Source organism: Mirounga angustirostris, unplaced genomic scaffold, assembly GCF_029215605.1.
Source record: "Mirounga angustirostris isolate CCGP_5_RB_7025 unplaced genomic scaffold, mMirAng1.0.hap1 SCAF_7, whole genome shotgun sequence".
NCBI lineage: Eukaryota > Metazoa > Chordata > Mammalia > Carnivora > Phocidae > Mirounga > Mirounga angustirostris.
This window is the reverse complement of record NW_026991715.1, coordinates 146,220,091-146,247,874: the sequence shown is the minus strand read 5'-3', so window position 1 is coordinate 146,247,874 and position 27,784 is coordinate 146,220,091. Positions and strand designations below refer to the sequence as shown.

Below are 27,784 nucleotides of genomic sequence, written 5' to 3'. Positions count from 1 at the left end.
TAGAACAAAAATACCATAGACCGTGGCTTAAACATTGCTCTCACTGTTCTCCAGTGTTCCCACTGGAGGCTGGGAGTCCCAGATTGGGGTGGGGGGTGGGGGGTAGTCTTGGGAAAGAGTTCCCTCCCTAACAAAACTAGAGCCACTGGCCTCCCCTCCTGCCCTGGCTGGTGTTCTGTGAGCAGGAGGTCTACAGCCATGCCCATGGCCAGGGCCCAGAACGGCAGGCACCCACCCATGTCCTGACATCAGCAGGGCCCTGAACCCCTCTGGGACCCAATTAGGAGTGTTGTGGGAGAGACTCCAGTGTTATTCTCTCAGCCACTGTTAGCTGGGGTATTTGCAGCCCAGTAAAACCTGATCTTCCAGACAGGACTCAAACCAAACTTCCCCAGAGCCCTGCTTCTCTCCCTAACCTGCATCATCTCTAAGCAGGCCTCAGACGGTTCACTGTGTCCTCCCAGGACTCTTCTAACTGCTCTGGAATCCCTCCTCTCTTCCCCATATCCCTGCCTGGGTGAGGCCCACATCACCGCTCCCTTCTTCTCTCCCTCTCCAGAGGGACCCATCTTGTCACCCCTCCGCCCTCACAGAACTAAAACCATCAGTCATGCGAGACTCCACAAGCCCAGCCATGGAAGAAACGAAGGAGTGGCTGTGGATCCTTGACGCCACAGGGACCCTTCTCGTTCCTGTCTTCCGGAATAGAAGTGCGTGGGTTTCCCTCTCGGAAGCCCAGGGTTGATGGGAAATGGTTCCAAGTTGGCCATGGCACCCGGGGGGTGAACAGCCCAGGAGCCAAGCGGAAACACCCTCCCCATGCCCCCACCTGATGGAGGGCACATCCTGCAGGGCCTAGGCCTGGGTGGGAGGGGAGCCAGGTGGCCTTTCTGGATCTGCAGACTCAGAAGGGCCAGTGGGAGTGACCACTGTCCAGCCTAGGGTTCATGGAAAGTCAGCAAGGCGCAGCGAGAAGAACGAAGAGTCTTTCCTGGCACAGACTGGCTCTGCCCAACATGGCTTCCCCAGGCCACGTGTGGCCGCTGAGTGCCTGGCATGGGGCTGGGGCTCCCGAGGAGCTGAGCTGTTCGTGGGATTTAATATAATTAAAATCTAAAAACTGAAACTTGACCCCATACCCCTTCCAAGTGAACACGAGTGACTTCTGGCGCAGCCCCAGGCCCTGGGCCCAGAAAACACCGTTTTGGAAAAATCACTTCCTGGGAGACCGTCACTGTAATCCATCGTTCTTCATTAGCTTTTAGAAAAAGCCACACATTCAAAAAGTAAGTTTATTGGCTTGATGTAATTAGGTCAATGAAACACTATCTTAACCTCAGGATTTCTCATAGTGCAATGTATGAACATGACAGATTCATCTGTATTAAGACAGATAAATGCCCAATTAAGCTGGGCTTTGAATCTGAGTTTACAGTTCATGCTCTTCACGGCTTTGCCACACTCCTCATTTTAAAGGATGTACTTAATTAAAAAGCAAGAAGTCCACACCTGAGCTGTGAGCTGGTCCATAAAACAGCCCTAGGTTTTTACTGATAGGATATTACTCTATCATTCAAATTCTTTAGGTACTGATCTGGTTTGGGGTTTTTTTTTAATGTATTAAAAGTTAAATTATATCATGCATTAACATTTTCTACCCAATTTATGTTTCAGAGGGAATAATGAGTTTCAGGATTCCTTGATTTGTATAAAGTGAAAATTAAATGATCCAAGTATCCCAAAGCACGTTTCTGGATGCAAGCTTTCTTGAGGAAGTTTACACTTGGCCACAGCTAAACATATTTGTGCAGCCACTCAAGTAAATTTCTTCTTGCCTCGTCAATATAGGGCTTGTCCTCCGCTGAGCAATCTTCTCTCTTTCGATGCACGAAGCCATGGGTTTGCCCAGAAAACGTTTTAATTTGATATTCCACTTTGCAGTGTTTTTTCAACTTCTGGGTCAGTAAAGAGACCTGATGATGCAAAAAGATTTCACGATAGTATGATTTTAAAAATCTAGCCATATTTTCCGTTCTCTAAATCCTCTCTGAATGCTCGTAAAAGAAATTGAACGTCAGTGCCTTAAGTTCTGTAGCTATTATGAATTTTTTACTTTTGATTCTATACGTAACACAGTCCTTACCTCTGGCAAAGGAGAGGATTCTGAGCAATATAAAAATGATACAATATCAGTTCTTTGAAACTGTATTAATATCTTTTGTATATCATTCAATAGATAACAAAATATTCAATATATTCAAGTATAAATTATTTTACATTTGTATTAATATGATATATTAGTTATGAATAACAACAATAATTTCTAAATGACTGCTTTTGAACTAGTTTTCTTCTGCTTTTTTCTTATCATCAACATACTGGGTTTAACACACCCTTTTTTTTTTTAAAGTAAACTCTATCCCCAACCTGGGGCTCAAACTCATAACCCCAAGGTCAAGAGTTACAAGCTCCATGGACTGAGCTCATTAAAGACCCATGTCTTTAATGACACACACCTTATCTTAACTCATGGGTTACACACGGGAGGACGGGGAGGCAGGGCCGGCTTCGATGCCCAGTAAACAGACCACACCAGGAACACTTTTGGGGGGTTACAGTCCGTAAGTCTCCAGTAACACCTACCTTTAAAACTTTTTTTAAGATTTTATTTATTTGAGAGAGCGAGCACAAGCAGAGGGAGCATTAGAGGGAGAGGGAGAAGCAGGCTCCCCACTGAGCAGGGAGCCTGACGCAGGGCTCGATCCCAGGACCCTGGGATCATGACCTGAGCCGAAGGCAGACACTTAACCAACTGAGCTACCCAGGCGCCCAGTCACCTTTAAAACTTTAATATTGAGGGGCGCCTGGGTGGCTCAGTTGGTTAAGCGACTGCCTTCGGCTCAGGTCATGATCCTGGAGTCCCTGGATCGAGTCCCGCGTCGGGGTCCCTGCTCGGCAGGGAGTCTGCTTTGCCCTCTGACCCTATCCCCTCTCATGTGTTCTCTCTCATTGTCTCTCTCTCAAAATAAATAATAAAATAAAAATCTTTAAAAAAAACTTTAATATTGAACACATGAACCCTTTGGGACATTTTCCCTGAAAGGTCAAATCACGTTATTAAACACAGAAATGAGAAGAGGAGGGGGATCTGGGTGGCTCAGTCGGTTAAGCATCAGACTCTTGATTTCGGTTCAGGTCATGATCTCAGGGTCATGAGATCAAGCCCCAGGTCCTGCTCAGTGCTCAGCAGGCAGTCGTCTTAAGGATTCTCTCTCCCTCTCCCTCTGCCCCTCCACCCACTCACCAGCACGCACTCTCTCTAAATAAATAAATCTTAAAAAAAAATAAATAAATAAGAGGAAAGATGCCAACTTACTTGTTCAAGAGGAATCACAGCATCATTTTCGGCAAAAATGAACAACGTGGGGTTCTTTAAACTGTGCACATCTTCAGAGTCCTTGACGATGCCTGGAAGATGGGCATAGACACACAGGGCAGGATTTCCATGCGTGGGCCTCAGAAATCTCTGTGGGTTTGGTTTGATTTTTCAGAGTAAAATACGTGCTTCGGGGGAGCAGTTTATTCCTTTCTAGCAATTCCACAGAAGTGGCTTGGCCTGTAAAATTAGTCTCAAAGAGCAACTTACCTAGTCAGGCCCCTGCTGTCCACTTCGGTAGGAGTCAGGCCAGAAATAATGGAATTAGACCTTGCGGTCTGCTTGGCCGCACACAGACGGGAGCAGCCTGAAACCCGCTCCCGTGTGTGACATGCCTTCATTTACAAACAGTGACAAACTTTCAAATCTGGAGCACCTGGCCCCTACCGCTCTAGAAGTCTGGGGTTTGGCTGTAGGGGAAGAGATGGCTCAACCTGAATACCAGGACAAGTGGGGATTTATGGCCAAGGAGCAGGGTGTGAGGCAGTGGGTGGAAAATTACTAAGAGGAAACATCAGCATAGAACAGAGTCTGGCCAGAGGACATGATAGGATTCTTGCTGACAAGATACGGGGGGACAGGGGGGCACAGGGTGAGGAATTTGGCCAGACATCCAAAGTGGGGGATTCTCACTGAACTGCCCCAGTGGGCCAAGGACAGAGCCCAGTCGGGGCCTCCTCAGAAAGAGGACTCACAGAGGAGCCTGGCTCAGGTGTGGTCAGGGACAGGGTCCAAGTCAGTAGGAAGAAGAAAATAATGGCCATCTCCTGCTTCTTCCACGTCCTGTGGGCAGCACAAGGCTAAGTAGCCCAGAGAGCCTCCCCTCACCTGTAACCCCTCCCTAGGAGGCAGGGAGCCACAGGAAGGATGGCCACGCTCCCTGGCCCACTCTGTCAAGGCCACGTGGCGTGGCTGGACTGCGGTTTGATGGCCCCAGTCCTGTCATGGTCGTCAGCTCACGCAGTGTGCAACGGCGGCCAGAAGGGGGAGCTGGCGAGGCGCCCGCGCAGGAGAGCCTTCTGGGCTTCACTCAAGGGGACAGTCAGCCTCCTTGTGCCCAACAGCAACGGACAACTTAGTAACTCTGGTGTAAGTTAGCATTTAAAGGATTTTTTTAATGCTTAAAGTAAGCAAAAACACCACATCGAGAAACCATTAATCCAAATAGGAATCCTTAGTATAACGGTACATCCTATCATGAAAAAAAGCCAAACTTCCTTCTGTGTCTTTTCTTTTTTTTAACATTTTTATGGTCTGCTTCTCTATCGTGAACTTAGTATGCCATGTCTCATACACATGTGTTCTTATTTCATTGCTATGATACCTGTGGTCTGTTCGGCTAAAATGTTTCCTTTCTTTTCCTTCCTTCTTTATACATATATTGTGCGTGTGTGCATGCCGTTGAAAATAACTCGTATCTTGGGAAAATAGGCTCACAGGCGTTCCTCATAAAGAACAGTGCTCGATATTAACCATGCTCACAGAAATAAATGTTATCCCCTTCACCCTACGTGAAGAAATCGAGCCCTCAGGTTAGGTGACCCTCCCAACAGCACACTGTGGGGACCAGGACTCCTCGATCCCAGTGACATCCTCTGGTTACTACATTACGAACCTGCACCTTACAATACTTTCAGATTTGGAAAGCCACGGTCCTCATCTCTGCACAACTGGGCTGTGTATTGCTCCTGGAACAGCTAGCTTGGAAGAGGCTTGTGGCTGTCAGTCGAGCACTCCTCCTATTTCCACTGTGTAAAATACGCAAGGCAGATTTACCGTAGACGGACACCCCTGCCCTGAATTCCGGGTACTTCATCATCACGTGATGGACGGCCACTCCACCCCAGCAGAATCCCACGGCGCCAATTTTCTGGGCATGACACTGCTGTTTCAGATACTTCAAGACAGCCTCTACCTCCCTAGAACAGAGTTATTCAAGAATCAACAGAATCAGATCACTTATTGGAATCTAAGCAGCCAACCTCAGAGAAAACAGAGAGTAGAGGGGTCCCCAGGGGTGGGACAGGAGGAAATGGGGAAATATTGGACACAAGGCACAAACTTCCAGTTATGAGATTAACAAGTTCGGGGTTATAATGTGCAACCAGGGGACTACAGTTAATAATACTGTATCCTATCCTTGAAGGTCGCTAAGAGGGCCGACCTTAAGTGTTCTCACCACCAGAAAGAAAGAGTAACTATGTGGCAGGATAGAGGTGTTAGCTAAGGCTATGGTGGCAATATATAAACGGGTTAAATCAACAGTGTACACCTTAAACTTACAAAACCTCATGTGTCAACTGTATCTCAATAAAGCGGGGGAGGGGGCGGCGGGCAAAGAAACAATCAAGAGGTACTTTTCGAGGCCCCCCCGGGGAGTGCGCCGGACAGCAAGTGCTATGCCGCTGGATGGTAATGGGGCTTCAGCAGCAGCTCTTCCTCGAGGCTCTGAGATTCTTACTGTTGGAGCTCTGCCCTCACCACGTGCTGCCGGAGTGATGCCCATCTCCCCACGGGTCTCCCCACGGGTCTCCCCACAGGTCTCCCCACCAAGCACAGCCTCCTCCAACCACCCGACAGAGCTGCAGGCAGGCTCTTTGCAAACCACAAATCACACCAGCTCACATCCCAGCTGAAAGCTGAGCCCCTGGCCTTCCACAGCCTCCGAATAAAGGCCAAAGGCCAAAGCACAGCTCCTAAGACCTGATCCCAAGATCCACCACCACCACCCCCCCGAGCACCCCAGCCTGCTCTCCTCTGACAAACACCAGCCCCACTGGGCAGCTCCCCAAACTCTCTGACTTGGCACATTCACTCCCGCAGCTAACATCCCAACTCTGGAAGGCCTGTCTCCTCCTGTGCCCAAAGAGCAGAGTGGGACTTGGAAAGCCTCCAGCACGATGTAAGCCAGGAGAGCACCAAGAACAGTGGCCCTGTCTTTGCAAATTGCTTGTCTGGAACTCAGTGCATTTTCAACTAGAAGCAAAACACCCAAATGGAGGTAGGGAAGCAAGGCCAGCCAGAACGTTCTGTTTGATCGGATAAGGAAGAAATGCTGTTGACGATTTAAGAAAGTAAAAGAAAGCCATTCTATTGCACTCCCTTTCCCTTTTGATCATAGCATATCCTTGAGCACATTTAAATATATGTATCCTACCACTTCGTACAAAGCAGTTATATTCATCATGTGAGCAGTAATTAAGTAATTCTGCAAAATAACATGGAAAGAGCAATAGTTCTTGACATTTGGGGTTTTAAATTTTCCTCGAATGCTTTGATCTTAAGAATAACTGCCTTAATTGGAGGGGACAAGAAGGAAGAGGCCATTTCTATAAAAATACTTTAACTCAAGTGAACATGTCTTCGCTGGTGTTGCTCTGAATGTGTTCCCCACTTTTCTGGGAGCACCAGGGTTTAGCTTTGGATGGACCTCTCCTCCCACCCCCCAATGCTTGGTTCATATACCTTGGGAGATTCTGCCCTAGGTTCCAGGAGTGAAGTGTGTGGCTCAGGCTGACCATCAGAGCATAGCAATCTTCTGGCCACAATGACTGATTCAAGGGGGGACCTGTGACTGAACCATAACTATCAGGGCAAAGTGGGAATTTTGCTGGCTTGCTGGAAAAGGGACCACTGGAAGGCTGGAGCTGCTGCAGCCATCTTGTCACCCAGAGGCAAAAGCTGCCTGAGAATGGAGCCAGTGTACAGACAATGAGGTAGAGAAATGTTGGAAGGCAAGTCCTGGAGATAGTTTCTGCACTAGGAACCAACCCCTGCTTCAAGCCAGAAACTACCTCTTTTCAGCTCTGTAAACCAATAAATTCCATGACTGCTTAAGCAGTAAGCGTTCAAGACAGATTTTCTGTTACTTACAAACAAAAAAAACACTTGACCAGATACAAGGATTTCAGTCTCCTTTCAAAGTTAGTGTTTCTCTCTATTTTTGGTTTTGGTTTTTTGTTTTGTTTTGCTTTGTTTTTTGATAGAAAGAGAGTGCGCATGGGCCGGGGGCGGGGGGGGGTGCAGAGGAAAAGTGAGAGAGAGAGAATCTTAAGCAAGCATGGAGCCCAACATGGGGCTTGATCTCATGACCCTGAGATCATGACCTGGGCAGAAATCAAGAGTCGGACGTTTAACCGACTGGGCCACCCAGACGCCCCAGTGTTTCTGTTTTAGGGCTCATTTTTATTTGAAATGCATGGCTCTCCTCTTCCCCTCTGGAAGAGTACCGCGGGCCTGATCCAGCACCTGCCAGGGACGATCACTCTGCTTCATGTTCACAGATGGAAGGCAGAACCACACAGCTTTTCTTCAGAAAGCAGCAAAATGTCCTATTCTCCCCAACCCCAGCCCCACACGGGAAGCTGAATTTCACATTTGCAACCCAGTCTCTGCGGTTCTCTTGTGTTTCTACTTCTAATTTTCTCTTCATTTCTGACGCCAAGCTCCTCCCAAGCAAGTAAATGTGAGCCCAGGGCAAAGGAGGTTCCCCCAACACCAGCTCTGATTCACCTTGGCCATTTCTACTTCTACTTTTCTCTTGGGTTGGGGAGAATAGGACATTTTGCTGCTTTCTGAAGAAAAGCTGTGTGGTTCTGCCTTCCATCTGTGAACATGAAGCAGAGTGATCGTCCCTGGCAGGTGCTGGAGCAGCCCCGCGGTACTCTTCCAGAGGGGAAGAGGAGAGCCATGCATTTCAAATAAAAATGAGACCTAAATGCCCTAAATGCCTTGCCCTGATAGTTATGGCTCAGTCACAGGTCCACCCTTGAATCAGTCATTGTGGCCAGAAGATTGCTATGCTCTTCCTTCTTTCTTGGGGTTGCAGTTAAGAATGCAGGTCCCCTGGGAGGGACTTGGAAAAGGTAGGTGTGCAGGAGGGCTATCCCCAGCAATCTCGGGGCCAACCCTGAGGAAGGGGAGGGAAGGACGCAGAGCCGGGCAGGGGAGAAGCTGGTGGTGCAGTCTCCACACAGGCCTCTACCAGCTCCTCTGGGGAGCTTGGAGCTGGGGTGGCCACTGAGGGTCCCCCTGACTGAAGATGAGGAAGCCGGCCTTCATACCCCTGCAGGGAGACTCCTCAGGATGGGGCAGAGGAAGACCAGGCAGCTGATGTCCCACGGACAGCTGATGGGCTGGCCTCCCGCCCACAAGCCCCTGAGGTGACTGCTGGTTAACACAGCCTCAGGTGCTCGGCCATGCCGGGAGCTCCCAGGGCACCCCGCAGCACAAGCCCCTGAGAGAAGGTGGCCCCAGTGAGTGTGGGGCACGAGACGGGGCTGAGGAGCCAGGCGGGCATTCGGCAGGGCCCCAGGCCCCTTTGGCCTATGTGAGGAGGTCTGCCCGGGGTCCACCAGCCCAGGGGACAGAGGGGCCAGCAGCCCTGGGGTCACCCCCGAAGGGCACTCCGGTGGGAGAAGAAAGGAACAGAAAACTCCAAGGACCATGTGGTCACAGGCAGGGGGCCACATTCTTAGCAGTTTCCCCAACCTCGGCTGGGGGAGCAGCTTATCAAACCAAAGGCTCCCGTAGGGTGACAGGGAAGGAGAGTGTTCAGAAGGACAGATGGCCAAGGTGAATCAGGGCTGGTGTTGGGGGAATCTCCTTTGCCCTGGGCTCACATTTACTTGCTTGGGAGGAGCTTGGCGTCAGAGCGCACTCCTGGCCCCTTTCCCCCTCCATACTTAGCCCAGACAGAAGAGGGTGTCTGAGCGGCAGCTGAATGCTCTGTTCCTTACTTCTGGGCTGGTGGAGCTAATTTAATAAAAAGCTGAAATCCTGGGGGGATCCCCCTTTTCTTCTCACCGCTCCCTGGACCCTGTCAAGACAGCAGTCGTGGTCTGATGGGCCTGGTGTAAAGACCCAAAGTCTCTCCGTGGGGAGGTGGAGGGTCAAGGCTAGGCTTGGGGGAGGGGATGGCCCCTTGGGTTCCCAGTCAGCTGAGCAGGAATGGGGCTAGACTCTGCTCCAGCTTCTTTTCTCGGCCCATTGCCTCAACTGGTTCTGCAGCCAGGACAGGAAGGAAGGAGTGTGGACCCTATGGACCCCGAAAGCCCCCAGTGTCAAGGGAAATCGCATCACCCACAAAATCCCCTTGGCATGAGCCCCATGAAGTCTCTCAGAGAGGGAAGCAGACAAGCCTGTTGGGCGGCAGGAGGCTTGCCGGTGTCCCACCTTCCAGGCCACACACGGTGCTCAATGAAAGCCCGTTTCCTTACGCATTAGCCATGGCCATGGAAGTCCCCCCACGAGGGAGGGTGGGAGGTGTGTGAATGGTGAAGCCGCACCCACTTCTCCCTCCAGCCTCCGCTCCCCCGGGGGGCCACACATGTGTGATAACTTACTTATCGATCTTTCTGGCATCTCTTGTTTTCAACCACTCCGGGAAGGTGGACCAGTCCCCAGAAGGGTGCCACGGCTCCTGCCCTACGAAGAAGTCCGGAACGATGGTCCTGTCAAATAGGGACATTCACTGCTCTTCATTTTGGAGCTGCTGGTCTTTGCTTCCATTCATTAAGAAGCTTGCTATGCTGGTGATTCTGATTCACAGGAGAAGGAAAGTGGGGACCACGAAGGCCAAGCTTGATCGCATCAAAGAGGCCACCTGGAGCCAGGCCAGGCCACTTCGGATTTCACAACTGTAGGTGCGCAGCCTCCGGCAGCCCGCTTAGAGCCCAGCCTGTCTGAGATGACAAGGCAATCCAGCAGGGCACAGGATGGAGCCCCAGGGTCCCCCTCCCCCATCCCGGAGGAGCCTCATCGCTCAGCTGGCCTTTTGCATTAGCCCCAGGTCAGAGGGTCCACCTGCGTCACATGCCCAGTCACGATGACCAAGCAGTTCTCCCCAGCCTCTGCCCAGGATGCCTACAGCGCACAACCTCCTGCTCAGAGGGAAAGGTCTCATGCAGGTTCTAAAACAGGCGGCAGGGAGAAAACAAGCCAGTTCCCCGAGTCCATGTCCATCCTCCGTGCCAGTCAACCCCCGGGGCTGGGTCTACACTGTGCTGGCCGGAGACTCGCTTCCTAAAATAAAGGCCATCGCCATGGATGGAGGAACCGGCTCTTCCTGCCAGGGTGGAAGGAGCCCTGGAATCTGGGTCAGAAGAATCCAAGTTCAAGTCCCAGTACCGCCCCGTCTGCCCTGTGGCCTTACCAAGTCACTTTTAGCCTCATTTTCTTGGTCTGATGAACAGACAGCACCGCCCGATCTCAGAGGATTATTTTGAGGGCAAAGGGAGTTGGATACGGGGAGAGAGCTTTGTGAATCACAGGCGCCTCTGCTCACTGTTTATGTTCCGCCTCCAACTACAGGGCCCACAGTAAGACTAGGGAAGCCACAGTCCCGCGCAACCTGCCTGCTGCAGGGCAGGACTACAAGCTCCATCTTCAAGCCTCAGGGTAGCCCCAGCCTCGTGGGGTCATTGGAAGGATGAAGGACACGTATCCCTGTGACGCCCTCTGCACGGGGTCGGGCCGAGCCACGGGGCAAGCGGGGTTGGCTACTGTGTTTATCACTGGGCTTGCCCCTAGTAAGTTAAGTGGTCTCCCGTTCCAGACAACATCTGGGGGCGCGAAAAAGTGAAAACTCAAGTGTGCAAATCCTCTTCTGAGTCTGCGCTAACGCCGAGTCACGCGACAGGGGCGTGCTACCTTCAAATCGATTTCTCTTGTAGGAAAACGAGGCAGGTGCACACTGGGATTTGCAGATTTTTGAGAAAACAAAGAAAAGTGGGGTGTGCCACGCTCAGGGCTGGGGGGGTCGTAGGCGGTCTGAGGCTGGAGGGAAAGAATGGCTGACACTCTGCCAGACCTGGCGTGGTGGGGAGCAGGCGTGTTCTCGACACTCGATCCGGCAAAGGCCGAACCTTCCGGAGGTGAGTGAGGTCTCACGGCGCCGTTCTGGAACCCCCGGGAACTCGGACAGGACCATGATCGCTTGTGTTTAGCGTGTGTTTAGCCCAGGCTAACCAAGGGCACCCTGCCTGTGAAACCTGACCCGGGCTGAGACGTGCCGAGGGCCGAGGAGCAGATCCATTTCAGAGCTGGCGAGGTCTGCCCCAGGCGTCCTCTACCTGTGTCCGGGCAGGCCCCACATCCCACATCGGGAAATCACTCTCTCCAAGTCCGATGGGTCTACAGGCCCAGGCAGTGCGAGGAGGAGCCGACGCCCCGGGGCTGGGCTGGGAGCAGTGGCTGCCTCCCAACACCAGGTGGTGTCTAGGCTCACGCGACATTCCCCATTTACCTGCCCCCAGTGAGATGAGGAAGTAGGTAACCTAACTTAGAAGGCAGGTAGGGCTTTTGGGTTTTGTTTTGTTTTCCCTGAGGGGAACAGGAGATCACAGAAATCTCCATGAATTTAAGGAAAGTGACAGAACTTCATACATACATGTATCCATTGCCTGCGATCAGGTCAGCCATGTATCTGGTATTGGGCAGCTGCCAGCCAAATATATCTTGAATGACGATCACAGCCTTGCCCGTGTCGAAGGGGGGCTTGGTGACGTAAGCCTGGATGTGCTCGACTTGAACTTCGCGCCCCATCCCTCCATACTCTATCCTGTGGCCAATGTCACATGGACAAGGATGAGCCTCGTTAGCCATTGGAGAGATCTAAGTTGGGCTAAAGAGAGAGAAACATGCATTATATTCTGAATGGTGCAAATCCAAAGATTATACACAGCAGATAAACTAAAATCAAGAGGATAGAAAAGAATTCATTTTAATTATACTCACTGTGTGTTCATGGAGGAAATCGCTGGTAACTTGTGATTCTGAGTGGGGCTAATAGGAATCCATTCCCACTACCAACACTAGAAATACCGGAGTGAATGTAACCAACAGATAAAAATTAAAATGGTGGAGCTCATAAAGGGAACAATCCCCAGCTAGGATTGGAAAGGACACTTGAAGCCTGGGTCACGGTGGCATGAGCAGATACGGAAGGAGCCCAGCGATGCTGGGGAGCAGGCTAGACCCAGGAACAAGCACTAATAGCCCCCGTGAGATGGGGATTTGTGACCGAGACCCCATGCAGTGTCGGAACCCCCAAAGGTTTATATTTAGTGGGGAAAATAAAAACAAAAAACAACAATAAAAGAAAAAAAAGAAAACTCTACCAACAAGGACTAGAACCATGGTTAGAAAGCCCAGGGAGGAAAAAAAGAAACCAATCCTCCAAAATGTCCACTCTCCTCTCAAAGTAGGAATACCTAGAAGGTGAAATTAACCAAACAACTGACCCTGGGCAGCAAAATCCCTGGGCACCTGGCAGAAGCAAATGCAAACCTACTTAGAGCAAGACTTTCACACCCCAGGACAAAAGACACTACCCCCTGAAGAGGGGAAAGCCCGAGGGTAGCTGGGGCCTGGACAAAATGTGCAGGGATGCTGGCAAATGGCTCATGGGGGTATCAGGCAAAGAGGAGTCAGTGAGGATGAGGGTTTCTTGCCCGAGGATGAGAGTTTTTTGCCCGAGCAACTGGAAAAGGATAGCGTGTCTTTAAATGAGAAGTGGGAGACACAGGAAGAACAGGTTGGAGGAGATCGGGTCTTAAATGTGGGGCGGTAAGTCTGAAACATCTGTCGGACAGGCTGAGCGGACAGCTCATAACAAGTTCAGGGCAGGTGCCTGGGTGGCTCAGTTGGTTAAGCAACTGCCTTCGGCTCAGGTCATGATCCTGGAGTCCCGGGATCGAGTCCCACATCGGGCTCCTTGCTCGGCGGGGAGTCTGCTTCTCCCTCTGCCCTTCCCCCCTCTCATGCTCTCTCTCTCTCTAATAAATAAATAAATAAATCTTAAAAAAAACAAGTTCAGGGCAGGGGTCCAAGCTGAAACTACAAACTTGAGAAAAGTCAGCAATATACAGCCGAGGAGCCTCTTTTTTTTCTTTTTTGCAGATTCTATACACGTGAACTTGCCCAGTTGCAAAATTTCCTTGCAACTCCAAAATCGGTACTTGCTGTGTTTTCGCCACCATCCACAGACTTCCAGAGCAGTGACAGATCTGAGTCACTGACACGCACGGTTGAACAAGGCGACGCTCTGCCTTCTCATTCAGCTCCCACTGCAAACAAGCATCCTTTTCACTTTCTGTTGAATCCCACATCTTCTGCATTTTTGTGCTTTTTGGCTGGCGATTTCGTTGTTTACGAATGGACTCCATGCACAGTGCCGAAGGGCCGTCTAGTGATCCTAAGGGCACGATATGCCTCCAAAAACCACACGTATAGTAGACAAGCCTGGCTCAGGCGTGCGCGACAGCCGCCGATGGTGGGTTCAGTGTCAATGAATCAACTCTACATTAAATAAGGCGTCTCTACACAGAGACACACATAAAACAGGGTGACGCACTGACCAACTGACAGAACTGTGACCGGAGGCTCGGAGCAGTGGTTCAGGATTTGCTCGTCCGCTGTCCATGTGATTTATCGACCACGACTATGGTTGGCCCTTGAACAACACGCGTTTTATCTGCATGGGTCCACTTACGCATGGATTTGTTTCCATAAATACAGTCCATGACTGTGAATGTATTTTCTCTTTTTTGTAACTTTCTTAGCATTTTCTTTTCTCTAGCTTACTTCATTGTAGGAATACAGTATATAATATGTATAACACGCAAAATATGTGTCAATCATCTGTTTATGTTACCGGCAAGGCTTCCAGTCAACAGTAGGCTATTAAGAGTGACATTTTTGAGGAGTCAAAAGTGATACAAATTTCTGACCGCACGGAGGTCAGCGCCCCTAACCCCCATGTTGTTCAACTATGCTATAAATAATGAGAATTTAAAACCTTGAGAATGAATGACATCATGAAGGGAATGACAGCAGATAAAGAAGAGAAGGATCTGGAAGACTGAGCCCTGGGGCCTTCACCATTAAGGGCTTTGGGGAGGTGAGAAGAAACAGAGAGTGAGTCTGAGAAGAAACAGCGAGCAAGAGGGGAGGAACCCCCGGTCATGGGCCTGGAGCCACGTGAAGACAGGGTTTCCAGGAGGCAGAGTGTAGACCAAGACATTCTGCAAGAAGCCCTGAGAGACGCAGAGGGTTGGCCACAGGGCTGAGCAACGGGGACGTCAGGGTGACCTCCACAAGAACAGGTCTGGAGGACCAGGGTGGGCAAGACAGCAGCAGGCTGGAGAGAGTGACAGGAGAGAATCAGACCGAGCGAACACGGAAGCTCTTCAAGGCTTTTGCCAGAAACTGGAGCAAAGAGAGTGAGCAGCAGATGGAGGGAAGATAGGGCAACAAGTCTTTTTATTTATTTATTTTTTAAGATTTTATGTACATATTTGAAAGAGAGAGTGAGAGAATGCACGAGCTGGGGCGAGGGACAGAGGGAGAGGGAGAAGCAGGCTCCCCGCCGAGCAGGGAGCCCGATGCGGGGCTTGATCCTAGAACCCTGGGATCATGACCTGAGCCGAAGGCAGCGGCTTAACCGACTGGGTCACCCAGGCGCCCCTCTTTTTATTTTTTAATGGAAGAAATCTCAGCACATTTGTATGGGAATGAGACTTGTACCTCACAGAGGAAAACAAAGCAAAACCAAACCAAACCGACGGTTCGAGGGGCACAGGGGAATCGAGGGGCACAGCTAGGTGGGAGGGGACGGGGTTGCACAGGGAGAAGGTCACCTTCCCTAAAGCAAGGACGGGTCCTCCACGGTCCCAGGAGGGAAGGCAGAAGGGTGGGTGACGTCGGGGCAGGAGGCTGTGGATGCTCCCTACTTGCATCTGCTCAGAGAACTGAGAGCAGAACCAACAGTGAGGGTGAGAGCAGGGGGGAGGTCGGAAGGGACAGGACAAGTGGGAAAATGAAGGACCAAGGAAATGTACATGGTCCCTGAGGCTGTGTCCCTCCAGCCACGTCCAGCAGCAGGATGGTGGTTTGAAGCGGGCAGATAAATGGAACAGAGCAGGACCGGGCTCTGGAGGTTTTTATGGGGGCAGGAGGGCACGGTGGATCTGCGGCGGGAGGACAGAATGGCCAATAAAGGGGATAAGATATGACATTGAGCGACCCAGGAGAGCAGACAGATCCCAGTGGATCCCCACCTACCGTTGTGCAGCCCTGTCAGGTGGTGAGAAACCTGAGGAGGAAAGCAAAAGGAATCTGTTAGAAGAAAACAGAGAATACCATTTTCCTGAATCTTGGCATAAAGCAGCATTTCTTACACTAGACCCAAAAAACACAAACCATGAAGACAAGGATTAATAAATCTCATTAAGTATGTATTAGTCTGCTCGAGCTTCCGTAACAGAATAGCACAGGCTGGGCAGCTAACATGACAGAAATGTATTTCTCCCAGTTCTGGAGGCTGGAAGTCCCAGATCGGGATGCCCACAAGGTCCGGTGGTGACGGGGACTCTCCCCCTCACTTGCAAACAGCTGCCTTCTCGCTGTGTCCTCACACGACACACAGAGAGAACAAGCTTTCTGGCCTCTTCTTGTAAGAGCACTAATCCCATCCTGGGTCCCACCCTCACAACCTCATCTAAACCTAATCACCAATGGTCCCACCTCCAAATACCATCACGCTGGGGGTTACGGCTTCCACACATGAACTTTGGGGGGGACACAAGTCCGTCCACAGCAGGAATCAACTGTAAAAACCACTTGTAAGACAACTGGGGGAAATTGAACTGATTGGATATTTGATGGTATTGAGAAATTACTGTAATGGTAGAGGGGGGATAATACTATTACAGTGATGGTTGTGTGTGTGTGTGTGTGTGTGTGTGTATACAATCCTTACCTTTTATGGCTACATGCTGATGTATATACAGATAAAACAACTACATGTCTGGGATTTGCTTCAAAATAGCACAGGGGGTGGTGGAGGTGGGGAAGAGTTATTATTATTCAAGATATCATTCTCAAAGCAGATTTAGCATCTAGATAAGATATAGGAAGAATTCTTGGGGCGCCTGGGTGGCTCAGTCAGTGAAGCATCTGCCTTCAGCTCAGGTCATGATCTGAGGGTCCTGGGATTGAGCCCCGCATCGGGCTCCCTGCTCTGCGGGGAGTCTGCTTCTCCCTCTCCCTCTGACCCTCCCCACCGTTCGTGCTCTCTCGTGTGCGAGTTCTCTAACAAATTAATAAAATCTTCCTAAAAAAAATTTAAAAAACAAAAAATTCTTTTAAATCAACAAGAAAAAGACAACTCAAGGGGCGCCTGGGTGGCTCAGTCATTAAGCGTCTGCCTTCGGCTCAGGTCATGGTCCCAGGGTCCTGGGATCGAGCCCCGCATCGGGCTCCCTGCTCTGCGGGGAGCCTGCTTCTCCCTCTCCCACTCCCCCTGCTTGTGTTTCCTCTCTCGCTGTGTCTCTCTGTCAAATAAATAAAATCTTTAAAAAAAAAAAAAGAAAAAGAAAAAGACAACTCAAGAGAAAAACGCTCCAAAGATAAGAACAGGCAACTCACAAAAAGGTACACCTGAATGGCACATAGACTTATGAAAAGATATTCAACCTCACTGGTATTTAAGAAATTGTACTATTTTCTACATGACACAGATACTATTTTGCATCTTGCAGACTGGCAAACGTCTGTTTGCACCAAGAGTCGGTGCCCACGCAGGGAAAAGGGAAGGAATGTGAGCTGATACAAACTCTGGAAAGTAGTCTGACAAGGTCTAGCAAAGTCAAAGATGCAGAAACCCTGCAACCCAGAAATCCCACAGGTGGGTGTATTCCCCAGAAAAATTTACACCTCTGTGTGTGTGTGTGTGTGCGTGCGTGCACACTCATGCACATATGTGGCAAATGTGGAAGGGGTGCTTTTGGTGGCACAGACGTGATGATGGTAACTGGAAGCAATCTGACTTTCAGGAGGGGCACAGGATAAATTGTGATGTATTAATTGTTGTGGGTTGACCTGTGTCCCCCAAAAAGACATGTTCAAGTCCTAACTCCCAGAACCTATGAAGGTGCCCTTATTTGGAAATAGGATCTTGCAGAGGGAATCAAGTTAAGATGAGGTGCCTGGCTGGCTCTGTCAGTTAAGCATCGGACCCTCAATTTCGGCTCAGGTCATAATCTCGAGGTTGTGAGATCCAGCCCCGCACTGGACTCCGCGCTCAGCGGGAAGTCTACTCGAGATGCTCTCCCTGTCCTTCTAACCCTCCCCCCCTCAAATAAATAAATAAATCTTTAAAAAAAAGTTAAGATGAGGTCATACTGGATTAGGGTGGCCACTAGCCCAATAACTAGTATCCTTATAAGAAGAGGGAAATTTAGATACAGAGACACACGGGGAAGAAAGCCACGTGAAGACATAGGCAGAGATTGGAGTGAGGCTCCTACAAGCCAAGGAACACCAGGGACTGCCAGCAACCATCAGAAACGAGGAAAGAAGCAAGGAAGGATTCCCCTCTGTAGGTTTCAGGAAAGCAGAGCCCTGCTGACACCTTCATTTCGGACTTCTGGCCCCCAGAACTGTGAGAATACATTTCTGTGGTCTTCAGTCACCCAGCTGGGGCATATTTGTTACAGCAGACGCACGAAACAAATACACGCATAAACAAACTACATGTACACTTACCAACACGATAAATCTTAGAAACATAATGCAATTCAAAAATTCAATGGCCTTTTTGATGCTAAGTAAATACTAAAAAGAAAAATAATGCTTCTTTTACTAATAAATATACTGTAGTAAAAGTAGAACGCACAGGAATAAACACACCACCATTAGCCAGTGGTTACTGGCGAGGGAGGGAGGGTGGAGACTGCTGGCTTTAACTGCATTTGTTACATTTTATTTCCTAAGAAGGTTTTGACTAAGGACAAAACGTTCTCATTTTTTAAGCCCCGGTCACGTGAATATGGGTGGCTGTTATATTATTTCCTGTATCTTCCAGAACATTTTAGAAAGAAAATAACTAAGTTTTAAAGAAACACAAATTAAGAGCTAGTCATTTGCTCAAAGAAAATTTGAAACGATTCCTCATGGTTTTGTTTTCACAAGCTCAGTTATAAAACTATTATTAGTAAGAGAAGTCACAACAATCCAGCACCAACAGCGGCAAACTTTATGTCCAATGCACTATTTGTGGACAGCTGATTCCTTAGGCTAAGTTCTTCTTTTTTTAATTTAAATTCTGTTTAGTTGACATACGGTTCAGCATCGGTTTCAGGAGTAGAGACCAGTGGTTCATCATTTATATGTAACACCCAGTGCTCATCACAGCAAGTGCCCTCCTTAATGCCCATCCCCCATCTATCCCATCCCCCACCCACCTCCCTCCATCAACTCTGTTTGTTCTCCACAGTTAAGAGTCTCTCATGATTTGTTTCCCTCTCTCTCTTTTCCCCCTCCCAAATATTCACGTTTTGTTTCTTAAATTCCGCATGAGTGAAATCATATGGTATTTGTCTTTCTCTGATTAATTTATTTCACTTAGCGTAATACACTCTATCTAGCTCCCTCCATGTCACTGCAAATGGCAAGATTTCATTCCTTTTGATGGCTGAGTACTATTCACACACATACACATACACCACTTCTTCTTTATCCATTCATCAGTTGATGGACACTTGAACTGTTTCCATAGTTCGGCTATTGTTGATAATGCTGCTACAAACATTGGGGTGCACGTACTCCTTTGAATGTGTATTTTAGAATCCTTTGAGTAAATACCTAGTAGTGCAATTGCTGGATCATAGGGCAGTTCTATTTTTAACTTTCTGAAGAACTGCCACACTGTTTTCCAGAGTAGCTGTACCAGCTTGCATTCCCAGCAACAGTGTAAGAGGGTTCCCCTTTCTCTGCATCCTCGCCAACACCTGTTGTCTCCTGTGTTGTTAATTTTAGCCACTCTGACAGGTGTGAGGTGCTATCTCATCGTGGTTTTGATTTGTATTTCCCGGAGGATGAGTGGTGTTGAGCATCTTTTCATGTGTCTGTTAGCCATCTGGATGTCTTCTTTGGAAAAATGTCTATTTATGTCTTCTGCTCCTTTCTTAACTGGATTGTTTTTAAGGTGTTAAGTTCTTCATAGATGTTGGATACTAACCCTTAATCGGATATGTCATTTGCAAATATCTTCTCCCATTCCGTAGGCTGCCTTTTAGTTTTGTTGACTGTTTCCTTCTCTGTGCAGAAGCTTTTTATCTTGATGAAGTTCCCATTGTTCATTTTTGCTTTTGTTTCCCTTGCCCCCATTGACATGTCTAGTAAGAAACTGCTACAGCCAAGGTCAAAGAGGGTGCTGCCTGGGTTCTCCTCTAGGATTTTGATGGTTTCCTGTCTCACATTTAGGTCTTTCATCCATTTCGAATTTATTTTTGTGTATGGTGTAAGAAAATGGTCCAGTTTCACTCTTCTGCATGTTGCTGTCCAGTTTTCCCAGCACCATCTGTTGAAGAGACTGTCTTTTTTCCATTGGATGTTCTTTCCTGCTTTGCCGAAGATTAATTGACCATATAGTTGTGGGTCCATTTCTGGGTTCTTTATTCTGTTCCGTTGATCTATTTCATCTATGTGTCTGGTTTTGTGCCAGTACCATACTGTCTTGATGATTACAGCTTTGTAATAAAGCTTGAAGTCTGGAATCATGATGTCCCCAGTTTTGCTTTTCTTTTTCAGGATTGCTTTGGCTATTTGTGGTTCCACACAAATTTTAGGACTGTTTGTTCTAGCTCTAGAAAAAATGCTGGTGGTATTTTTATAAGGATTGCCTTAAATGTGTAGATTGCTTTGGGTAATATAGACATTTTAATAATGTTTGTTCTTCCAGTCCAAGAGCATGGAATGTTTTTCCATTTCTTTAAGTCCTCTTCCATTTCTTTCATAAGTATTTTATAGTTTTCAGGGTATAGATCTTTTACCTCTTTGGTTAAGTTTATTCTTAGGTATCTTATAGGTTTGGTGAAGTTGTGAATGGGATCGATTCCTTGATTTCGGTTTCTGTTGGTTCATTATTGGTGTATAGGAATGCAACAGATTTCTGTTCATCGATTTTATATCCTGCGATGTTGCTGAATTCATGTATCAGTTCTAGCAATTTTTTGGTAGACTCTTTCGGGTTTTCTATGTAGAATATCATGTCATCTACATATAATGAAAATTTCGACTTCTTCCTTGCCAATCTGAATGTCCTTAGGCTGATTTCTTACCTGACTTGTCCTATGGGGTTGCGGAGACCACAAAATATCCTGGCCATTCCAAAGCAACCTTGAACCTGAATCTTTTTACTTTATCTTCAATTGATACCCGCTTTTCAGAAGGAATGTTTATGGCCAGGAGAGCCACCATCTGGACTGTTCTGCACAAGGGGGCAGTGCCCAGGACAGCCTGGGTGTGGAAGGCTGGACTCCAGCCAAACCCATCTGTGGCAAAGCATTGCAGTGGGTGTTCTAGGCCAAGGCCACAGGGCGGGCAGACATTTTCCAGGGACTACACCCCCCTCCCCCGGAGGCTCGGGGAAAGAGCCTCGGGGAACACACCCACGCAGCTCTACTGACAAGGAGACATACAATTTCTGTACATCCCTTTCAGGATTTTGGCTTTGCCCCGCCCCTCCCCCAAATGGCACATTTGTTAAAGGAGAATTTTCAGAAAAACGTAAAGCCATGACTCTCATTAAGATTTTTTTTTAAATGAACACATTAAGGATTTTATTTTACTCATATAATAGGAGGGAATGAGGCGGCTGTAACAACTGATTGGAAGGAAGAAGGAAAGAGCACAAACGTATACGGAGTAAAGGCATGTTGAGATTGCAAAAGGAGAGAAAACAGATTTTTCCACAGGTGGGAGGAAGCCAATTGGTTCTCCACCAGACGGGACAGAATTCACTAACTTACTGGTTACCAGCGACTTACAAAGAGTTGTGGTGCTGCCAAGACAACGACGGGGACCAGACTCGGACGACCCAGAAGGGTGTGCCACCGATAACAGAGGCTCTCCCAAAAAAACATGCAGTTTCTTCTGCGTGACATTCATTATGAGGTCGGTCACAGTGAGCAAAAGGTTTCCTCCTATTGGGGGAAACCACAGGGATGGGACTGTGGGTGTGACGTGTCGGTGGGGGCCTCATAAAATGTGTCAAGAAGGACTTTTCTGGGGCGCCTGGCTGGCTCGGTCGGTAGAGAATGCAACTCTTGATCTCAGGGTTGTGAGTTTGAGCCCCACGTTGGGTGGAGAAATTACTTAAAATCTTTTTTAAAAAATAGAAGGGCTCTTCTGTTTCCTGGCAGGTGGGCTTGGCAGCACTCACTGGCCACCTTGAGCTCAGATCTGTGGTCTCCACTAGTGAAGCCTCTGGAAATCAGAACCCTCCTCATGGCACCAAGGATAACCCAGACACGCCCCCTGCACAAGAGACCTTCTTTGATGAGGCCACACTGACTAGCAGCACGAACGCTCAGGATCCGCCCATGACCTTCATGCAAGATGCCACAAAAGTGTGAATGACCTCAAAGGTCATTTTACAGTCCCTTAACCAAGACTCTTCTTCACCAAGCTCCTCTGAACTCTTCTCAAACAGACCCTGACTTCTGGGTTTCTGATGGCATCTCTGCCATGTCCAGTTCCAATAAGAATCCTGCTAAGTTAGTTTCACAGAATCTCTGACCCTCCATATCTAATCTGTTTCCCCATCCTCCACTGTCCCCCGGGTGAGGTCTGATCACACTGGCTTGTCTTCTGCAAGAACCCAGTTAGGTCGGTTCTCTAGAACTCCCATTCCCTGTGATGCTTCCTCTTAGCCATTTTCCATCCACTGACCCCCCACTCCACTCCTTGGCTCTAAATTCTCACTTTTTTTCTTTTGTTATTTGCAGAGTTGAGCCCAGTCTCTCTCACCCACTGTAAAACCCCACTTCAGTGGTCCCTACTCATATCCCAATGCTCCTGAATAAGGTCTGCTTCCATTCTTTAACAAATGCCATGACTGAATGATTTGTTCTTCAACACCCTACAGCCCTGCTTCACACACGAAATGCTTCCACAATATCACAAGCCAAGACCCACGGGGATCAGTGGTGCCTTTCTGATCTGCCAATTCCAAGGGGCTCACATGTCCTGCCCCCTCTCCTAACCTAAGCCTTCCTGAGGCATTCCTTTGCCCCATGTATCTCTATGCTTCTTGACTTTCTCTTGAACCAGTTATAACATCTGCCGGTTCCCTCTTTCGTGAATAAAATAGAATCCTTACCACGTGCTCGTTTAAAAAAAAAAATTTTTTTTAAGTAATCTCTACACTCAACACGGGGCTCGAACTCACAGCCTCAAGGTCAAGAGTCTCATGCTCTGCCGACAGAGCCAGCCAGGTGCCCCAACACGTGCTCATTTTTATATCTGTATGAGAGTCATGATTTTACTTTTCGCTGAAAATTACCTTTTAACAACGCTACTGAACAACATTCCCATCTTCTCACTGGAAGCCAAAAAGGCGATGAATGGGTGGTAAAGCATGGTCCCACGAGTCTGGTTTTCCTGCTTTCATACCCTCAAGGATTTAAATAACTCGGAAGTCAGACTTCCCAATGCAATGATGTTCTCTAACAGAAACAGAGAAAACAGATTTCGACGAGCAAAGGCAACTGGCGCTGATGGGACTGTAACCAGCAACGAAGTCAAGGAATAAATTGCTAGAAGCTTCAGAGATTTGGAAACCATCAGCAAGCAAAACAAAGGCTGAAAGGTACCAGGAAGGCTTGGTGTTTTCCCCTTACTGGGTAAACACTGCAGAAACTTGCCTGGCCACTGATTTTCGATCTTGTAGCTGGGAAGGCTCAGGCCTGTACAGCCCTACTCAGCCGTCTACCGTCGACGATCCTACAAACACGAACAACTCCAGATATTTATTTGTCAGCAATCATCCTTGTACTTTCCACCGGGTACAGGCGTAGGCAGCATTCATTGGAAAGGTAGATGTGATGAGTACCCACTGGCCTGCAAGCATGCCAATCACATGGCTGCCTCTGGCCTTCTCTTAAGCTCTTCTGAGGCCAGGGTAGCCTTTCCCCAGACACCTGCGGGGCTCACTTCTGACCCCCTTATTTTAAGTGGGCTTCGAAAACAACAGGTTGTATTTTCCATCAGCAAGTAGACCTAAATCGCCTCCAACCCACATGGCTGTGTGTGTGACCTGAGCGGTCTTTCTTGGAACTCGCACCAAGTACCCAGCACCGAGGATGTCGCGATGCCTCCTCTCCAGACCCCGGAGGCATCCTAAGGAAATACTGCCAATAAAGATTTTTGAAGCTGGTGTCCATCGTATCAGTTCAGATGAAAGAATGAACACAGGAGGTCATATATACCCCAGGCACAGCCAGACCAGTCAAGGAACACGTAGGCCTAGGCTCAAGGGATAAGAAGGCTTGCTTAAATTTCTAACATAAGGAATACAGGTATTTTCCAGATTCCAAGCCTCCTGCGACGGAAAAGACCTCCAGGGCACCAGACAAAGTGGTCACCTGCTAGTATGACCTCATGGGTCTCCAATCAATGGCGTCCACCTTCTCAGGAGACCCCTTCCCCAAATTTTGCCCTTAAAAGCTCTCATTTGCAAGCCATCAGAGGATTCTGGACTTTTGAGCATTACTGCCCATTCTCCCGGGTGGCGCCACACCAATAAACCAGCTCTGTGTTTCCTCTGCAAAAGCTCGGTGTCAATTTTTATTGGCTTGCTGCATATCTGGTGGACAAACTCTCACTTGGTTCGGATACATTTTGATGCAAATATGCTCATTTTTCCCACAGGTTTATATTGGTAAAAACCACGCAACCAAAACGTCCAACTGTAGGACAATAATTACAAAGGGTACTCAATGGCATGAAAGAAAGGTCCCAGACAAATGGAAAAAATAAATACGAGCTTCCGTACTACAGCTTGATTTCAACTACGTTTTTCCACAGGACAACACACCAGAGCGGGCTGGCCAGGGCTGCTTTTCTGCAGCGACAACGTACTACCGCTTTGGTAAAAGTCAGGTTCTGAAAAACGGGCTTTGATGGGCTCAGGACCTGTGCCCACGGCCGACTTGCTCTCCCTCCTGCAGACCCACGCGCGAGTGAGGGCGCAGCCGAGCTGCGCGCGTTCCTGGGCCCGCGCGGCGCACGTACCTGTCCGCCGCCCGAAGCCTGCGCTCTCCCCGCGCCGAGGCAGCCCGCCGAGCCCGGGGACGGTCGGGGCAGGCGGGGAGGAGGCGCTCCCCACCGGGACGGAAGTGGACGCGGTGACGGAGGGCGGCGGATGCCCGCCGGCCAGTGGCTGCCCCGGATTCCCAGCCTCCCGGGAAGGCCGGGCGGGAGGGAGGGGGGAGGGGCAGGGGAGGCCTGGAGGGCCTGGGGGGAGGGGTGGGGAGGGGTGGGGAGGGGAGGCCTGGAGGGGGCGGGGGAAGGGGTGGGGAGGGGAGGCCTGGAGGGCGCGGGGGGTGCGGGGGGAAGGGTGGGGAGGGGGGGTGCGGGGGGAGGAGTGGGGAGGGGAGGCCTGGAGGGGGCGGTGGGGAGGGGGGAGGGGTGGGGAGGGGGGGTGCGGGGGGAGGAGTGGGGAGGGGAGGCCTGGAGGGGGCGGGGGAAGGGGTGGGGAGGGGAGGCCTGGAGGGGGCGGGGGAAGGGGTGGGGAGGGGAGGCCTGGAGGGCGCGGGGGAAGGGGTGGGGAGGGGAGGCCTGGAGGGCGCGGGGGAGGGGTGGGGAGGGGTGGGGAGGAGAGGCCTGGAGGGGGCGGGGGAAGGGGTGGGGAGGGGAGGCCTGGAGGGCGCGGGGGGTGCGGGGGGAGGGGCGGGGAGGGGAGGCGCGGGGGATGCGGGGGGAGGGGCGGGGAGGGGAGGCCTGGAGGGGGCGGGGGAAGGGGTGGGGAGGAGAGGCCTGGAGGGCGCGGGGGGGTGCGGGGGGAGGGGTGGGGAGGAGAGGCGCGGGGGGTGCGGGGGGAGGGGTGGGGAGGGGAGGCCTGGAGGGCACGGGGGAGGGGTGGGGAGGGAGGGAGGCGGGGAGGCGGGAGGAAGGCGAGAAGCGGGAAGACGGCCCGCCTGTGAAATGTACACGTGTGCTTGGCTCCTCGGATCTGGGACTTCCCTGTTGTAAACCTGGATTAGGCTATTTTTAAAAATAAATTGTTACATATTCATTGTTGGCCCCCCCCACTCCGTCCCCCCCCCTCCAGGCTTTGTCTGGTCACCTAAAGTTGTCCTAACCAATTCCGTTGGCTCCAAAGATTAAGAAAAGAGGAAGAAATGCGGGTTAGGGATATCAGTGACAGTGGGATCCGTGACAGCTTCCTGAGGCCCCAAGAAGTTAGCCACAGATCTTATGACCCGACAGATAGAACCTTATTAACTTAGATGCTTCTAATCGGAAAATGTGTGAATCCAGACTGAGGATGATTTTTTTCCTTCAGGGATCTTTTCTGCAGAGAGATGGCAAATCAGTAAAATAAAAAGACGCCGGGAGTAAGGTTTGTGAGAAAGACAGTTGGACTGTTCAAGGGTAATCTTCAGGCAAAGGTAGAATCATGATGCTCACATACATGTAAAAATGACATGTGTTGAAGATTTTATGCTCCTCATTAATTAATGAGGAAACTAGGCAGATGTGAAAATCAGTTCAGAGGCACCTGGCTGGCTGAGTCTGTTAAGCATGGGGCTCTTGATTTCAGCTCAGGTCATGATCTCTGGGTTGTAAGATCAAGTACCCCCATTCGGTTCTACTCAACGTGGAGTCTGCTTGAGATTCTCTCTCTCTCTCCATCTGCCCCTCCCCTGTCTCCTGCGCATTCTCTCTCTCAGATAAATAAATAAAATCTTTAAAAAAAAAAAAAACGGTCAAAACAAAAATCCAAAAAAATCATAGATTTACATTTATATAGAGTAATTAATTGTTAAAAGGAAAGTGTAGATGGAGGCAAACTGGCTTTCTTCCAGGGGATGGGAAAGGAGGGCAGTTACCCAGGACAGTCTTTGTGTCTACCATTTACCTACAACTTACACAATTGTCGAGTGTCTCCAAGACATTGAAAGATGAGAATCAGGCTGGAAGGTGTCCTCTAGACAAGCCTAGTTTTCCATCAAAACACAAAATGGTTTCTATAAGACTGTTTTTAAGCACCTTCCAGCATCTTGGAAGCACCATTTACATGGAAAGACTAAATATGACTAATTACATGTCATTTTTCTCTGCTAATTCAGCTCCCAAGCATCATTACTAACTTCTTATTTAATAACATGGTTGTTAATATGAGATAGTTCATAATCGCAAGACTCTCTGTCTTGCTGCAATTTGCTAGCTCAGTGTTAAATTTATGCATGTACTTAAAAGTTAAAAAAAAAAATAGTTGCCTCCCCATCAGTCTCAATTGGCAAAATGTGCTGTAGATTCAAATTTTATGAGCCAGCCCTATATTATGAAATACGCCTCTGCCACAGTATTCAAAAGCAATTTATTCCTACCATTTTCCCACCTATTTTCCTAAAAGGATCTAGCAGATCCTTCCTACTGTCTACTCATCATTTAACTTGTACCTTTCACTTGAACTGAACTGGACTCTTTCTTGCCCTGCCCCCTCCTTCCTGTGGCTTTCTCACCTTGGGGAAAGGGCTGCCCTCTGTCTTAATATTTATGCAAATCATCTTCAGCACTTAGAATTCTTCTCCATGAAGCTTGTTGAAGGCTACAACTCTTTTTTTTTTTAAGATTTTATTTATTTATTTATTTATTTGAGAGCGAGAATGAGCAAGAGAGAGCCTGAGCAGGGAGGAGCGGCAGAGGGAGAGCGGCAGAAGCAGACTCCCCAGCTGAGCAGGGACCCCGATGCAGGGCTCAATCCCAGGACCCTGGGATCATGACCTGAGCCCAAGGCAGATGCTTAACCAACTGAGCCACCCAGCTACAACTCTTTTGATATTCTCTCATCTACGTTCCTAAAGAACTACTCCTTTGGCATTTTGTACTATAAACATGGGCCCAGGTCAAGTATCATCTTCTAGTGGAGGAAAGCGTTGTTTACACAAATGTGGTAACCCGAGGTTTCTCAGGACAGAGGCTGTGCGTATTCTCCCCTTAAAACACCAGAGCTCAATGAAGGAATGCTTCCCATTCCTGTCAATTTTCCCTAACCCAAAGACATGTCCCTTCTCTTTGGATTCAGTTTTCTTAACTCTAAAATGAGGGATGAGACCAGATACAGTTCTCAAACTTCAGCATCCAAATCCCCTGGAGGGCTTGTGAAACCAGAGAGTGCTGGGCCCCACCCACAGAGCCTCTGATTCTCGGGGTCCAGGATGCACCTTAGGAATTTGCATGTCCAATGGGATTTGGGGTGATGACGCTGATACTCCCGGTCCAAAGACCACACTTTGAGAACCACTAGACCAGAATCACAGTGACTAGCAAACCCAC

The 27,784-nt window shown here is 49.2% G+C and overlaps 1 protein-coding gene across 2 annotated transcripts; it reads right to left on the bottom strand.

The window, feature by feature from the left end:
- Positions 1-1,278: 1,278 nt before the first annotated feature.
- CMBL (carboxymethylenebutenolidase homolog) lies at positions 1,279-24,704 on the bottom strand. 2 transcript variants are annotated; one of them, XM_045863557.3, is made up of 8 exons: positions 24,515-24,704; positions 15,500-15,530; positions 12,173-12,249; positions 11,826-12,059; positions 9,781-9,888; positions 5,213-5,355; positions 3,377-3,468; positions 1,279-1,973 (listed from the first exon to the last, which is right to left on the bottom strand). In XM_045863557.3, exons 4-8 carry the CDS (start codon positions 12,038-12,040, stop codon positions 1,794-1,796), a joined length of 738 nt encoding a protein of 245 aa, XP_045719513.1. In that variant the 5' UTR covers positions 12,041-12,059; positions 12,173-12,249; positions 15,500-15,530; positions 24,515-24,704; the 3' UTR covers positions 1,279-1,793. The 2 variants fall into 2 exon arrangements, with proteins under 2 accessions (XP_045719513.1, XP_045719506.1); XM_045863550.3 differs by lacking the exon at positions 12,173-12,249 and having other exon boundaries at positions 24,515-24,703.
- Between the last annotated feature and the right edge of the window lie 3,080 nt (positions 24,705-27,784).

Coding starts and splice junctions, on each gene's coding strand:
- CMBL (XM_045863557.3), bottom strand. CDS start 12,040: ATGGCTAACGAGGCTCATCCTTGTCCATGTGACATTGGCCACAGGATA. Junction 5,356..9,780: donor GATGCCAGAAAGATCGATAA/GTAAGTTATCAC, acceptor ACTCTGTTCTAG/GGAGGTAGAGGCTGTCTTGA. Junction 3,469..5,212: donor GGCAGGGGTGTCCGTCTACG/GTAAATCTGCCT, acceptor CCCATCTTCCAG/GCATCGTCAAGGACTCTGAA.